The sequence below is a fragment of the Bufo bufo genome, chromosome 9 (genome assembly GCF_905171765.1).
Source record: "Bufo bufo chromosome 9, aBufBuf1.1, whole genome shotgun sequence".
NCBI lineage: Eukaryota > Metazoa > Chordata > Amphibia > Anura > Bufonidae > Bufo > Bufo bufo.
In genome coordinates this window covers 34,398,392-34,415,695 of record NC_053397.1, presented here as the reverse complement: position 1 = coordinate 34,415,695, position 17,304 = coordinate 34,398,392, and the positions used below count along the sequence as shown (strand labels likewise).

General features: G+C 47.8%; 1 protein-coding gene across 1 annotated transcript in view; it reads right to left on the bottom strand.

The window, feature by feature from the left end:
- The window catches only part of LOC120979105 (peroxisomal acyl-coenzyme A oxidase 2-like), a 62,387-nt gene extending 48,003 nt beyond the window's left edge, over nucleotides 1-14,384 (bottom strand). The window contains exons 1-2 of the mRNA XM_040407647.1: nucleotides 14,220-14,384; nucleotides 651-813 (exon numbers count right to left, since the gene is read on the bottom strand). Coding sequence (XP_040263581.1) covers nucleotides 651-813; nucleotides 14,220-14,364 — 308 coding nt within the window. The 5' untranslated portion in view covers nucleotides 14,365-14,384. The remainder of the gene's footprint in view (nucleotides 1-650; nucleotides 814-14,219) is intronic.
- Between the last annotated feature and the right edge of the window lie 2,920 nt (nucleotides 14,385-17,304).

The following is a 17,304-nucleotide window of genomic DNA, read 5'->3' as shown; positions in this document are numbered from 1 at the left end:
TGGGAATCCTGTGAAAATTAAAGGGGAGCGCCCCCACCCCTCTTTCCTAAAGTTATGACCTGATTGGTTGGGTTGCGAACTTATATGGTCAAGTGGCAAAATTGTCGAAGATTTTTTTGGTGTGCGACAACTTACAGAAGAACACACGCAGATGGGGTTTTCTAGGTTTTGGAAAAAATCTGGACGAAATCCAGGGCCTGCTCTACGGGTGGAAATTTTGCGGATTTTCAGAAAAGGTTTTCACCTTTTGTAATGCAAAGTGTGAAAATCTGCGCCAAAATTTTTGGGATGTCAAAATTTGAGGTAGAAAATAGCTGCCCTAAGGCCCCTTTCACACGGGCGAGGATTCCGCGCGGGTGCAATGCGGGAGGTCAACGCATTGCACCCGCACTGAATCCAGACTCATTCACTCCAATGGGGCTGTGCACATGAGCGGTGATTTTCACGCAACGCACCCGCATCTTGTCCGGCCCTCACACGCGACGCCCGTGTGAAGGAGGCCTAAGAGCACGTAGACTCCGCAGTGTCCTGACCTTCACTGCGCGAGTATCCTGGAGGACTCCTACATGAATTAAGTACACGGGAAATCTCCATTTTCCTCCACGTCATCCCTTCACTGCGGATCATACGTAAAAATCTAGAGAAATAACCTGAATATGAGTCCAATTTCCGGGCCGTTTTCATCCCATCCCATTTCCTTCATCATCTTCTTCATGTGGAAAGCGTTCCTGACGGCTCCTTCGTATCTCTCAGAGCGGGTCTTGAAGTACAGATATTCTCGGCTGAAGACAGGGTCCTTGATAATGGCGCCCACTAGGGAAATCAGAGCAGATATGGGTGACCGTTATCATTTATAGAAAGCGAAGTGCGAAGAAAATATTCAAGAAAATGGATTTACGTAATCACCAAGGCCAAGAGACCAAAAAATAGAAAGGATCTAAAAAGCGCCCTTCACTTAAAAAGGGCTCCGACCGGCCCAAAACCTCAGCCTCCTTCATTCACACGGCCGTATGTATTCTGTGGCCTGCAAAATACTGATGGTGTCCGTGTTGCATCCGCTTTTTTTTGCTGACTCATCGACTTCAATGGGTCCATGGTCCACCTTTGTGGACAAGAATAGAGCACGTTGTATCTTCTGCGGAACGGATATACGAATGCGGAAAGCACACAGATACCGTCTGCATCTATATGTCCGTTCCGCAAAAGATGTCCTATACTTGGCCCCAAAATGGGTCTGCAGAAACGGATGTCAATACGGACGACATCCACATTTTGCGGATCAGAGTTTTGCAGTCCACAAAATACATACGGTCGTGTGAATGCACCCCAGGCTTCATGCGTATGGCCGCACTGCAACTTTAGTACGGAACTGTAATTAGGCAGCCATTCACACTGCACTGTCAGAGGAGCAGCTGCGCTCTATAGTACGAGCTTATACAGCAGATCGCTTGTACATTGTGATAATGCTAATTTACCTGCAGTCCTATGTAAAACCATAGATAAACTAGCAACATGTGTTTTGCCTAATGACAAACCGTGTCACGGCTGAGGATGGGAAAACCCTCAGCCGTGCGATGACTGAAGATGGTGGTCACTGCTAGGCCAGGACAGGAATCAGGTCACCTCCTATTACGTCCCTAATTCTGACCCTGACTCCTAGCTGTATGAGCCGACCCTGATGGTAGGAGGGCTCATACTCCGGAACCTTGGGGTCCCTACTAGCCCTCAGGGTGGCCCTGAACTAGGAGCAGGGTAAGACAACCTGTTCCTCCTAGATACGGATGAACAGGAGTCTCACTGGCCAAGCTGCAAAGAAAGGGGAACATAAACAGCTTATGGCAATGGCAGGTAAATGCAACTAGTACAACACCTACCTGCCACAGACACACAGCCTGGAACCCATGTACAAATGCTGCTGTCCACAACAATACAAACGGACACAACACACATCACACAGGAAACCATAGCTGCAATAAACAGAGACCAAAGAAACATCTTCAATACATCATACATAACATAAACTTATGACCACAAGGGTGGCCCTCACTGGAGAGGTGATATATAACCAGGAGGATGACTCCAGCTAACCATGGCTGAAGTACCCCTCAGATACAGGCAGCCAGCAGGAGCTAAATAGCCCCAAGTAGCCACACACAGACACACCCAGTGTTCACACACAAAGGGAGTTAACCCTTCCTACACCGGGCAAAGGGAAGAAAGCCACTTAAAGGGGAATACACACAATAAACCCCGTGCACACCAGACAGGGAAAGTGCACACATATAAACAACAGACTCCACCTGTTACCGCCGGCAACGGCATGCGTGGCAACCATGTCCTGGGAATCAGCCAGAAGGCCGAGACACTGCCACCACATGCACACAAAACACCACGTTGCCGCGGACAACCAGTGAAGAGAAACTGTCACAGTGCACACCATACAGACAAAAGGCACACCTACAAACAGAGGTTGCCAGGTGCAACCGCATGCACTTGACAGCAAGCTGCCTAGCAACAGCTCGGGCTGCTATACTGCCAATACATGTTGCCAGCGGCAACCACACGTGAGGCAACATAGTAACAGCACTCACCAGTGGTTGAACAACAATACTAGACCGCGGGCAACTGCATGCGGGTCGAGGAGTCACGACCATAACCATGGTCGTGACACATAGCTCCGCTACATCTGTATATATTATGATGGTGAACCTTTTAGAGGCCGAGTGCCCAAACTGCAACCCAAAATCCACTTATTTATCTCAAAGTGCCAACATGGCAATGTAACGTGAACGCTACAGTCCAGTATAGTATATCTTCCACGTACTTTATCATTTAGCTATAATACCCTGCCTACATTCAGTGCTCTGCCTGTGCTGTCCATGGCGCGCCCTGCGCTGATGAATGGCAGGAAAAGTCTAAGGCATATTGGTACACCATAGACTTTTTCCAGGGTGCAGGTGCCACCTCTCGCACCCGTGCCATAGGTTCACCACCACCGATATATGGGATTATGTAACCTTAGTTTATTGCCGCCATTACTACATCGATACAGAAAAAAATACTGTGGTGCTGCGCATCATGTGCAAAAAAGAGTCAAACACCCTAAGGTGTGAGACAATCCTCAGGGAAAACATGTCTCCAATACATTACAGGGGCAGCAGAGCGGAGTTTGTCATTTGATTTAGGGCTCATGCCCACGGTTGTTGCTCAGCCGTTCCGTGCAATTTGCAGTTCCCCAATGCACAGGTAACATCCGTGCGGATTCCGCATACGGATCCAGACCTATTCAACTTTTTTTTACGGTGCAGAGCCACGGAGAGAAACTCCACAGAAGAACTACTGAATGCTTCGAAGCCACCGTTCCGCATCGCACCTTCCAGATTGCGGACCCATTCACTTGATGTGGTGAGCACACCGGCCGGTGTCCGCATATTGCGAACCCGCTGTTTGCAGGCCGCAATACGTGCATGGCTGTGTGCATGAGCCCTTATTGAAATATTATAACGGGAGCCTATTATAATGACATTTTGCTCACACGTTCCTATAAATACGTTTTCCACTGAACGCATACAAATGTCACACCGACGTATGCGACTTTGGCGTGCTTCCTGCAATTTACAACCTACCTGAAGGGTAGATGCACACGGCAGTGTAGTTTCTGCGGATTTTCCCCGCATGAGCCGCTTGTGGATTTTGACTGATTTGCACCCGGTCCCAGCTTTGACTTTGAAAAGGGTGAAATCTGCACTAAAATCCGCACGCAACACTCGACATGCTGCCGGTTTCAAAATTTCTGCATCAAGTACATGAGATTTAGAAAATCTCATCTCACTTAGCTGGGACGGTATTATACCGCGTGTGCATATACCGCTAAAGCAGGGAGCAGCAACCTCCGGCACTCCAGCTACTGTGAAACTACAACTCCCAGCATGCACACTTAGGGCTCATTCATGCAACCATGCCGTGTTTTGCGGTCTGCAAATTGCGGATCCGCAAAACACGGATGCCGCCCATGTGCCTTCTGCAATTTGTGGAACGGAACAGGAGGCCCATTATAGAAATGCCTATTCTTGGCCGCAAAATGGACAAGAATAGGACAACTCATCATTTTTGCGGGGCCACATTGAAGTGAATGGGTCCGCACCCGAGCCGCAAAAAATGCGGCTCGGATGCAGACCAAAACCATGGTCGTGTGAATGAGCCCTTACTCAGTCATTCTTATAACTCTTATGGCTCATGCCCACAACCGCATCCATCTTGCAGTCTGTAAAACACAGCCCGGCCGTGTGCATGCCACCATTTTTTTTTTTATTTTTTTTTAAAACTACTGTAGAAACATCCCATCCTTGTCCACATAATGGAAAAGAATAGAACATGTAAAAAAATAAATAAAAAATTCTGGGCCACGGAACGGACTTACGGATAAGGACAGCACATGGTTTCGCCACCTGCATCTTTTGCAATGAATGGGTCCGCGCCCGTATCCCAACCCGAAAGAAAAGTGGATCAGATGTGGACCGATCATACAGTCGTGTGCATGAGCCGTTATAGAAGTGAAAGGAGGATTCTGGAAGTAGTCGTTTCAGAACAGCTGGAGTGCCGGAAGTTGCGGATAGTGTTGAGCGAACTTGTGTTTAAGTTCGGCGTATCTAAGAATTCCGGAACATGGTAGCGGAATCCATAACGGAATTCTTAGATAACCCGAACCTTGTACGCTGAACTTGAAAACACAAGTTCGCTCATCCCGAGTTGCTGATCCCTGCCACTTGCACACAGGTGTGGGTGAACGGATATAAGATCCGCATGAATTTCCGCGTGGATATATGTTCGTTTCTGCAGCATATTCGTACTAAAATCCACAATGTCTAATTGCACTTTTTTGTGCAATTTTGCCCCGGATCTCACCCTTCGATTGAAAAAGCTAAAACTGCAAAGGTAATGGACATGCTTTAAACTTGGAAATCCACACGGGAAAACCCTGCAAAGTGTACATGGGATCTGTGTAATCTCATACACTTTGCTGGTACTGTACTACGCTGCGGGGTTTTTCGCACTGGAATCCGCACAGAAAAACCGCCCGTATTCCACAACGTGTGCAGGTGGCCTAAGTGACCAACTACTCTCACCGGGCATAGGCTGAACAGCGCTTTCTGGCTTAGGAACTGTTGCAAACGTTTCATAAATTGGAATGCATGCAAAAGAGAATTGGTCTAGGAGTGTGCGTAATACAACTACAAGTTCAGCTCTGCTACATCCGTATATATTACTTAACAAAACTCCAGATACCCAGTGTAATAAAAGAGGAGCACAAAGTCAGACACAGTGCCCAGTGCACCTGACAGGAGCCCTTACCCAGGGGCGGATTAAGTGCATGATAGGCCCGGGGCTGTCTACCCAACTAGGCGCCCCCCCCCCCCCCCCCCTCCATTTTAGTTTTTTCTCTGTATGAAGAGGCTGCGGTGCTTCGTAAGTGCCAAAGTCTCTTCCTAGGCCTTATGACATGACATGTCTAGGTGCAGCTCTGTCTTATCTGAGTGATTGGGTCTGACCTGTAATACCAAGCGCAGTGCTATCAAATGGACAGAGCTGTGCTTGGTAAGGAGCGAAGAGGCTGCTGCGCTCACTTTAACATCGCGGTCTCCTCAAACATTTGATTGGTGGGGGTGCCAGGAGTCAGACCCCCACCATCTCATAACTCTGAGTACAGATTTCATAGATGTTACCTGTTGAACTATTGTGTTATGTGGGGTGTTACATAGGACTGCATGGTACATCTACTACATTATCTGCACACAGAAAGTTATCACTGTTATCTGGGCTGTTACATAGGACTGCAGGTGACAAATTAAAAATTTTAGTTGCCAAATTTAAAATGCATGCGATTATGATAAAAAAAAAATAAAAAAAAAAAGACTTGGAGAGGAAGATGAGACACAGGTCACAGTGGTGAGCCGGCTCTACATATAGGGGAATACACATACCTGTTACATCCAGTGACATCTCCTGTCATGTAGATCTTCTCTTTCCTCTCCCCCTTGTTTGACCCAGGAGGTCCTTATAGTGTCTACAGCAATTATAATGTCCCCTAGAGTGCCCCCAGTAATGACACCCTATATTGTGCTCCAGGTAATAATGCCTGTATAGTGTCCCCAAATATAATGTCCCCTAATAGAAACGCCCCCACACTGCGCTCCCGCTAAGTCACTTGCCCCCACACTGCCCTCCCATTAACCGCCTAACGCAGGATCGCGTTCCGGAGGCGGCAGCCCTGCGCACAGTCACGCATATATGCGTCATCTCGCGAGACGCGAGATATCGCGGGCCGGCAAAAGTTAGAAGAGTATTTAGTCATCAGCCTGCCAGCCAATGATCGTGGCTGGCGATTTTCAAAAAATCTAAATCACAAGCCAGATAACACATTATATTAGTAAATATGATCTGTTATATGGCTTCTGTGCTCCTCTGCTGGTCCTTTTCGTCGGTTGGTTCCAGCAGAGGAGCACACATCACAGTGAGTAGCACCAAACACTTCACTTAGCCCCAGATCACCCCCATCACCCGAATTAACCCCTTAATCGCCCCCTGTCAAATCACCTAGTGAAAGGAAAAAAGTGATCAGTGTAAACTGTCACTTTTTTTTCACTGGTATTGACCGACAGGTTTTAGGATAGTTTAGGCCCCTTGGTTAGGTAGTTAGCGCCCAGCCCACCGCGCCGCAGTCACTTATTCGCTGATTAGCGTATCGCTAATCAGCATTTGTACTTTCATAGTATCTGTAAGTGATCAAAACTGATCACAGTCAGATCTATAATTGTATTAGTGTCATCTTAGCTCGCCCTCCACCCAAAACGCAGTGTTTGCCCGATCAGGCCTGATCGGTCGCCCACACGTGCGTTCACCCACACCCGCCCCGCCGCAGTGACAAAAAAATACTTCAATTACTCTTACCGGTAATATGTTTTCCATGAGCCCATGACAGCACCTGTGAGAGATCCTCCTCCTTCCGGACAGGAAACAGGAACTTCCCAGATCTTTAAATTGGTCCCATGCCTTCCACCTTCAGTATTTGACAAGATTCCTGGGACCAGCAACACACCTATATATAGTGAAAACTAACATAGGCGAGAAAACATAATAGAAAAAAACTCTGCGCCAAATATATGCCAGGCATATCTCTTCTTTGGCACCATACTAAAGAGTAAATTTCTCTCTTTTTCTTTTTTTTTTTTTCCTCATCATTCTTTATAAAAAATATTATTATTTTATTTCTTTTTTTTTTTTTTTTTTTTTTTTTTTTTAAATATTAAGGGAGGGAATTATTTAGGTGCTGTCATGGGCTCATGGAAAACATATTACCGGTAAGAGTAATTGAAGTATTTCCATTACGCCCCATGACAGCACCTGTGAGAGACTAGACTAGATAACTATTAGGGAGGGACTACAGCCTGCAGCACCTTTCTCCCAAAAGACATATCCTGCACAGATGAAAGGTCCAACCTGTAGTGCTTGTAAAACGTAGAGGGGGAACTCCACGTTGCAGCCCTGCAGATTTGTTCTATGGTAGCACACCCTTTTTCTGCCCAGGAAGAGGCTACTGCCCTGGTGGAATGGGCTGAAAAATCTGAAGGGACCTGACAATCTGATAGTGAATATGCCAAACCTATCGCTCTCTTGATCCATCTGGCTAAGGTACGGCTTGTAACCTTTGAGCCCCTGTTCTGACCCTGAAATTGAACAAAGAGTGGCAGGGTCTTTCTAAAGTCCTTCGTAGACTCTAAATACGCACAGACACACCTTCTAACGTCTAAAGTATGAAAGGATCTTTCTCCTTCATTCTTTGGGTCCTGACAAAAGGAAGGGAGAACTATCTCCTGAGACTTATGGAATACCGACACTACTTTGGGCAGGAATGCAGGGTCTGGTTTGAAAACAATCCTATCCTCCAGAATCTGAGTATATGGTGGGGAAGAGGACAAGGCGGACAGCTCTCCTACTCGTCTGGCAGATGTAATGGCCACTAAAAATACGGTCTTATAGGACAACATCTTTAAGGGGATGTCCCCCAGAGGCTCAAACGGAGCCTTGGTTAGAGCAGAAAGAACCAGGTTAAGGTCCCATGGGGCTGACTTAGATTTAACTATAGGACATAGTCTAGAGGACCCCCTAATGAACCTTTTGACCCAAGGATGAGTAGCCAATCGAAAGTCAAACAGGACACTCAGTGCTGAGACCTGCACCTTGAGAGTACTGGGTTTAAGCTTTTTGTTAAGGCCTTCCTGCAAAAAGTTCAAAATTAACGGGATGTTGGGCGAGTTCAAGTCTAAGCCTGGACCTGCAAACTGAAGGAAGGTTTTCCATACTCTCAGATTTCGGAGGTGACTTTTTTCCCCACTAGCCAGGAGAGTCCCAATGACTTGTTCTGATAGGCCTCTAGACCTGAAGAATGTCCTCTCAAAATCCAAGCTGTCAGGTGGAGGTTCTTGACTTCCGGATGACGTAGAGGGCCCCGATATAATAGGTCCTGTCTTTCTGGAAGCACCCAGGGATCGACTATTGATAGTCTCCTCAACCAAGCAAACTAAACTCTTTTTGGCCAGAATGGTGCTATTAGTATCACTGTAGCCTGTTCCCCCCTGATCTTCTGGATCACTCTGGGCAATAGGGTGATGGGAGGGAAAGCATAGACTAGGCCCTTCAGATTTATCATCAGCCTGTTGGGCTTGGGGACCAGAAATGGGGTTGAATAAAAACCCTCTCCTTGTTCCGTTCCTTTGGGACTGGAACAAGGACTACCTTCTCCAGGAGGTTGTTTATTTCCTCCGAAGGTGCCACCTGTTTTGGAGGATTTTGGTTTAATGAAGTAATTTTGAATGTCCTGGGTGGTAGTCTCTTGAAGTCTAGGCGATAGCCTTCCCTTATAACATCCTTTATCCAGGCGCTTGCGGTAATATTTCGCCAGGCCGGAAAAAATAAGGAAAGACGACCGCCTACTTGGGGTCTGGCGTCATTGTTGAGTGGAACTTGATGTTTGAGGTCTGGATTTAAACAGCACACCTTTGGATTTATCGGAACTCCACTCCCTCCTTATCTTTTGATCCCCAAAACCTTTCCTTCTTTCATTGATCCGAAATGGCTTCCCCTGTTTAGGAAAGGACGGTGCTGGAAATCCTTTTTTCTTATCAGATGCCTTATCCAAAATATCATCTAAGGCTGACCCAAACAAAAAATCTCCTTGGCAAGGGAGGGCACAGAGCTTAGATTTTGAAGCTACATCGCCCTTCCACCCTTTCAACCATAACGACCTTCTGGCTGAATTGGACAATGCAGCCGCCCTAGCGGAAAGCCTCAATGCATCAGCAGAGGCATCAGAGATGAAATCCACTGCACTGGACATAGTTGGTATAGCCTCCAGCAGCTGATCCCTAGGAGTCTTGTTCTCTATATGAGACTCTAATTCCTCCAACCAGAGCTTTAATGACCTTGCCACCGAGGTAGTCGCTATATTTGGTTTAAAGGCAGAAGTGGAAGCTTCCCAATTCTTCCTTAAGTACGCATCAGCCCTTTTGTCCATGGGATCTGTAAGGGACCCTAAATCCTCAAACGGGAGAGCTGACTTCTTATTTATCTTAGCTACGGAAGCGTCTACCTTCGGTACCTCCTGCCAAGCTGATACTTTTTGATCGTCAAATGGGGTACTTTCTCCTGACCGCTCTAGGGATAAAGAATTTTTTATCAGGCTTCTCCCATTCGCGTCTAATCAGGTCCTTGATACAGTCCTGAATGGTCCACGAACCCGATTCATCACATGCCCATGTTCTCTGCTGCCATGTCCAGGGCACGATTTGAGGCCATCATGCGTTTCCTGCACTTTAGCGACAACAGCACCTCTCGTCCCAGAGGCCACCCAGCTTTTGACCGGCTCTACAAAATTCTGCCCCTCATAGACCACTTCTGCAAATTTCTGGTTGATTTGTATACCCCTGAGCAAAACATCTGCGTAGACGAGGCCCTTATACATTTTACCGGGCGCCTTGGCTTCAAACAATACATCCCAAGCAAGCGTGCCCGGTATGGGGTCAAATTGTATAAGCTCTGTGAAAGGGCCACAGGCTATACCCACAAATTTCAGATCTATGAGGGAAAAGATCAGACCCTGGAGCCGGTCGGTTGCCCTGACTACCTGGGGAGCAGTGGGAAGACAGTCTGGGACTTGGTGTCACCCTTATTTGGCAAGGGGTACCATCTTTATGTGGACAATTTCTACACAAGTGTGGAGTTCTTCAGGCATTTGTTTCTAGAACGGATTTGCGCCTGTGGCACCGCGCGAACTAGACGCGTGGGCTTCCCCCAACAGCTCGTTACCACCCGTCTTGCAAGGGGGGAGAGGGCTGCCTTGTGTAACGAAGAACTGCTCGCGGTGAAATGGAGAGACAAGCGTGACGTTTACATGCTCTCCTCCATTCACGCAGACACGACAATCCAAATTGAGCGAGCAACCCGTGTCATTGAAAAGCCCCTCTCAGTCCACGACTATAATTTGCTCATGGGAGGGGTGGACTTCAATGACCAGATGTTGTCTCCGTATTTAGTTTCCCGACGCACCAGACGCTGGTATAAGAAGGTGTCTGTATATTTAATTCAATTGGTTGCATATAATAGTTTTGTTCTCTACAGTAAGGCTGGGAGAACAGGATCCTTCCTAAAATTCCAGGAAGAGATCATCGAGAACCTCCTGTATCCAGAAGGTTCCGTGGCCCCATCCACCAGTGTAGTGAGCCGTCTACACGAACGACATTTCCCCAGTGTCGTTCCTGGTACCTCAACCCAACCGTCACCCCGAAAAAAAATGTTGTGTCTGTAGCAGGAGTGGAATAAGGCGTGACACCCTCTATTTCTGTCCTGACTGTGCTGACCACCCTGCCCTATGCTTTGGAGAGTGTTTCCGGAAGTACCACACCCAGGTACACTTAGCATAGGGATTGCATCTCACAGGACAGGCACACAGGGCTATTAGGGCCCTTTTACTCACAGCTGCTGCAAACCTCTCCTTTCACCTGGGATAAAGTGCATAATGTACTTCGCCACATCTTTGGGCGATTTGCACATTGTCCCATGGGGAAGGAGAGGTTTGTCCTATAAAAAAGGTTAAAAAAAAAAAAAAAAAAAAAAAAAAAAAACCAGTAAGCAAAAAAGTTAACTTTCAGTTCAAAAAGTTTATATGTTCTGTTCAACAGTTAATAAATTTATTGCGTTGCGGCCTGGTTTTTTCTTTTTTGTTTTGTTTTTTTTACCTTCCAGGTGGACCAACCGATCGACTAGCTGCAGCACTGATGTGCATTCGGACAGAAGCATTGCGCTGCTGTCAGATTACACGCAAGTCGGTGTATGCGGCGATGCAAGACGAGATTTCTCCTCTGCAGTAAAAGATACGTTTGCCGAGGCATATGAGCTGAGGAGGTGGCGGTGTTCATATGCTTTGGCAAACACTTTGTATATATAAAAAAAAATAAAAAATCCCGGCAATGATTTATTCATCCACATCGATTGATGTGAATGGAGAAATCTGGTTTGCCAGGGCATACGAGCTAAGTGGGTATGGATGTTGGGCGGAGCTCCTATGTCCTGGCAGACGCCTTTCCCCTCCATTTTTTTTTGGGCAGAGATTTTTTCATCCACATTGATCGATGTGAATGAAGAAATCTGTGCCGTTCATTTTTTCTTTCAGCCCAGAGGCTGAACGGAAAAAAAAAAATCTCATTACCTGTATGCTCAATATAAGGAGAATAGCAGAAACTCCTAATGCTGGGCATACATGTAATGATTGCGGAGACCCTCAAATGCCAGGGCAGTACAAACACCCCACAAATAACACCATTTTGGAAAGAAGACACCCCAAGGTATTCGCTGAGGGGCATATTGAGTCCATGAAAGATTGAAATTTAGCGGAAAGGGAGACTTTGAGAAAAAAAAAAAAAATCTATTTCCGCTAACTTGTGCCCAAAATTTTTTTTTCTATGAACTCACCATGCCCCTCATTGAATACCTTGGGGTGTCTTCTTTCCAAAATGGGGTCACATGTGGGGTATTTATACTGCCCTGGCATTTTAGGGGCCCTAAAGCGTGAGAAGAAGTCTGGGATCCAAATGTCTAAAAATGCCCTCCTAAAAGGAATTTGGGCACCTTTGCGCATCTAGGCTGCAAAAAAGTGTCACACATGTGGTATCTCCGTACTCAGGAGAAGTTGGGCAATGTGTTTTGGGGTGTCATTTTACATATACCCATGCTGGGTGAGAGAAATATCTTGGCAAAAGACAACTTTTCCCATTTTTTTTTATACAAAGTTGGCATTTGACCAAGATATTTATCTCACCTAGCATGGGTATATGTAAAATGACACCCCAAAACACATTGCCCAACTTCTCCTGAGTACGGCGATACCACATGTGTGACACTTTTTGCAGCCTAGGTGGGCAAAGGGGCCCACATTCCAAAGAGCACCTTTCAGATTTCACCGGCCATTTTTTTACAGATTTTGATTTTAAACTACTTATCACACATTTGGGCCCCTAGAATGCCAGGGCAGTATAACTACCCCACAAGTGACCCCATTTTGGAAAGAAGACACCCCAAGGTATTTCATGATGGGCATAGTGAGTTCATGGAAGTTTTTATTTTTTGTCACAAGTTAGTGGAATATGAGACTTTGTAAGAAAAAAAAAAAATATATATCATTTTCCGCTAACTTGTGACAAAAAATATAAAGTTCTATGAACTCACTATGCCCATCAGCGAATACCTTAGGGTGTCTTCTTTCCAAAATGGGGTCATTTGTGGGGTGTTTGTACTGTCTGGGCATTGTAGAACCTCAGGAAACATGACAGGTGCTCAGAAAGTCAGAGCTGCTTCAAAAAGCGGAAATTCACATTTTTGTACCATAGTTTGTAAACGCTATAACTTTTACCCAAACCATTTTTTTTTTTTACCCAAACTTTTTTTTTTTTTTTTTTTTTTTTAAATCAAAGACATGTAAGAACAATAAATTTAGAGAAAAATTTATATATGGATGTAATTTTATTTTGCAAAATTTTACAACTGAAAGTGAAAAGTCATTTCTTTGCAAAAAAAAAAATCGTTAAATTTCGATTAATAACAAAAAAAAGTAAAAATGTCAGCAGCAATGAAATACCACCAAATGAAAGCTCTATTAGTGAGAAGAAAAAGGAGGTAAAATTAATTTGGGTGGTAAGTTGCATGACCGAGCAATAAACTGTGAAAGTAGTGTAGGTCAGAAGTGTAAAAAGTGGCCTGGTCATTAAAGAGGACCTTTCACCAGAGGAAAGCCTCTAAACTAACTATACAGAAGTGTAGAGCGGCGCCCAGAGATCCCGCTGCACTTACTGTTATCCCCGGGCGCCGCTCCGTTCGCCCGGTATAGCCTCCGGTATGTAAGTAGTTAGGCTCCACCCAGTTGAGCCTGCCGCGGTCTCCTTCTCCTATGCTGTAGCGCTGGCCAATGGCAGCGCTCAGCTCATACCCTGGCTATGAGCTGAGCGCTGCCATTGGCCAGCGCTACAGCATAGGAGAAGAAGACGCCGGCAGGATCAAGTGGGTGGAGCCTAACTACTTACATACCGGAGGCTATACCGGGCGAACGGAGCGGCGCCCGGGGATAACAGTAAGTGCAGCGGGATCCCTGGGCGCCGCTCTACACTTCTGTATAGTTAGTTTAGAGGCTTTCCTCTGGTGAAAGGTCCTCTTTAAGGGTGTTTAAGCTATAGGGACTGAAGTGGTTAAGTCACTTGCCCCCACACTGCGCTCCCATTAAGTCACTTGCCCCCACACTGCGCTCCCATTAAGTCACTTGCCCCCATTTAATAATCTGCCCCCCGAACTGATTTACCACACACAGAAACAAAACAAAAATGAAAAGCTATACTTGTCCGGCATGGTGAGGCAGGCGCACATTCTTCATGGTCCTGCGTCCCTCCCAGCACAGGCGCGCGATGACGTCATCACGCACGCCTGCGCCTGGATTTCACTGCCGAATAGGCCTCAGGCCTATGAGGCCTGAAGCCTATGGCGGTGGAGGGGCAGGGAACTATTCACTCCCGTGCCCCCACCGCAGTATGTGGGCGTTCGGGTCGGCGTTGGGCACCCCAGGGATGCCGAGCCCGGGGCTACCGACCCGAACGACCCTATTATAATCCGCCACTGCTTACCTACTGCTCTCCTAAAGCGAGTCTCCTCCACACTTCCATCCAGAATGTTAGTAAGGGCCTCCACACTGAAGGAAGGGCTTCTCCTCTCGCTGCTGAGGTCAGGGTTAGGGTCTCTCCCTGCAGCGCTCGTTTTCCACCAGGCCATAGTGCACTGTGTACAGGGATCTGGGGGTCTTCCTTGCACTGGTCACACTGACACTGCCTGGATGGTAGCTCTGCACAGGCTCTAAGTAGTCGGGACTCTGATCTGAGGGCGGGACATGATCTGCAAATAAAAGAAATTGTCCTCCCTAATGGTAATGTGCAGGCAGGGCTGGGACAAGGCCATTTGGTGCCCAGGGCGAAGATGGCAAACTGCGCCCCCCCCCCCCCCCCCCCCCCCCCGTTTTTAAGAAAGAATCAATGTTGTTTCAAAACAAGAATATACTTAAAGCAATAGAACAAAGGACTGTGGGACTTTGAAAGTATTCATTTTAAAACACGTGTGTAAACACGAATATGAACTTTGCCCCACGATAGCTCTTTTGTAGAACCCCCATAAAAACTTACAGTTACTTGACTTGGCCCTTGGGGATCTCGGACGCCACTTCAACACTTGGCCGGGGGCTCGGCGGAGCTGATGTTGTGCTTTATCCTAATGAGAAAGATTTCATAATAAGGATTTGGAGAAGGGGCAGAGGAATAGCAGAGCAGGGAGAGGCTGGTGCTGCTACTAGGGGGTCATACCATGGGGGAGTAATAAAGCCCACCATAATGCCCCCCCCAGTAGTAATAATTCTCCTTATAATATGCAAAACATACCCCTTTGTAATGCCCCCAGTTGAGCTAATGTTCCCATAATGTGCCAACATAAAATACCCCTTCTCAGTGCCCCCGTAGATGACCCCCATAGTGCTCCCCCCTTCCCCATAGTACCCACCATAATGTGTCCCAGTATAAAATGCCCCTATACAGAGCCCCCCATATAAAATATCTTCTTTTTAGCCTCAGTAGATGCCCCTAAATAATCTGCAGTAAGATGTGCCCCCATAGATGCCCCCATATCATGTGCCAGTAGCCAGAGCCCCCCCCATATCATGTGCCAGTAGCCAGAGCCCCCCCCCCATATCATGTGCCAGTAGCCAGAGTGCCCCCATATCATGTGCCAGTAGCCAGAGCCCCCCCCCCATATCATGTGCCAGTAGCCAGAGTGCCCCCATATCATGTGCCAGTAGCCAGAGTGCCCCCATATCATGTGCCAGTAGCCCCCCATATCATGTGCCAGTAGCCCCCCTTATTGCCAATAGCCCCCTTATGGGCCAGTAGCCCCCCTTATGTGCCAATAGCCCCCCTTATGTGCCAGTAGCCCCCTTATGGGCCAGTAGCCCCCCTTATGTGCCAGTAGCCCCCCTTATCATGTGCCAGTAGCCCCCCTTATCATGTGCCAGCCCAGTAGTCCCCCCTTATCATGTGCCAGCCCAGTAGTCCCCCTTATCATGTGCCAGCCCAGCCCAGTAGTCCCCCCTTATCATGTGCCAGCCCAGTAGTCCCCCCTTATGTGCCAGCCCAGCCCAGTATTGTACCTATATAAATAAAAAAATAAATTAAAAAAACTTATACTTACCTCCAGCAATGTGATGCGATGCAGGCCGCCTCTTCCGTCTGTGTCCCTCGCTATACGGCAGTCAGGCGACGCGATGACGTCATCGCGCCGCCTGCACCGGCCTCTGATAGGCTGCCAGCATTAGGCCGGCAGCCTATCAGAGGAACAGGAGGGGACACACCTCTCCCTCCTCTGCCGCAGCGCAGGCATCTGTATTGCAGTCCTGAGGACGGCAATACAGATGACTATGGAGATGAGCGCTTCCGCAATGGAAGCGCTCATCTCCTGCTCTGCCCTGCCGCCGGCCGCGGCCGCCCCCACTTGTCACCAGGGCCGCGGCCTTGCGGCACTCAGGCTTGCCGGCCCACCTGCGCCCCCCTCCTTGTAGCGCCCAGGGCACCCGCTCCTTCGGCCCCTGCCTTGTACCGGCCCTGTGTGCAGGGCTGGGGGGTAGGACCTCACATGGGAGCACAGCTGTTCTCCAGTGCAGGGAGGTGTGCACTGGGTAACCCTTTCCAGACCAGACTTGTAAAGTTGCGAAACCTCTTGAAAGAGAATTCTACAGAGATTCATGAAATTAAAGGGGTCATCCGTAGAGTTGAGCGGACAACTGGAAGTTCGGGTTCTGCCAAACTTCGCAAAAAAGTTCGAGTTCGGGACCCCAACTTGACCCCGATCCCCATTGAAGTCAATGGGGACCCGAACTTTGGAGCACTAAAATGGCTCTAAAAAAGTCATGGACAGGGCTAGAGGGCTGCAAAAGGCAGCAAAATGTGGTTAAAGGGGAACCTGTCACCAAAAAAACGCTTACTAAGCTGTTAATAGTACCTTATAGTGCTGCATAGTAGTTTCCTAATGCACTTTTTCATCGTTTAGCAGCATCTAGCCTCCTTGAGAAATCAATGTTTTATTCAGTCGCTGCCCCCTGCTTCAAGTCAGGTTTGAAGTCAAGGGTGCAGCGGCCTAGGCGTCTCCAATGCTGCTCTCCCCACCTCCCGCCGCCTTTATTGACACGCCGGATCTCAGTGCCGGGACCGCGCTCCCAGCCCGCATGCGCAGTAAAGGGCTGCTGTAGCCTGTAGCGCGATCCCGGCTCGTACACTCAGCCGGCTTCAGTTTCGCTACTGCTCATGCACCTGGCATCTTCTGTAACTGCGCTAGTATGTAAGGCTGGCGGGCGCATGCGCAGTAGCGAAACTGAAGCCAGCTGAGTGTACGAGCCGGAGCCGGGATCGCGCTACAGCAGCCCTTTACTGCGCATGCGGGCTGGGAGCGCGGTCCCGGCACTGAGATCCGGCGTGTCAATAAAAGCGGCGGGAGGCGGGGAGAGCAGCATTGGAGACGCCTAGGCCGCTGCCCCCTTGACTTCAAACCTGATTTGAAGCACGGGGCAGCGACTGAATAAAACATTGATTTCTCAAGGAGGCTAGATGCGGCTAAACGATGAAAAAGTGCATTAGGAAACTACTATGCAGCACTATAAGGTACTATTAACAGCTTAGT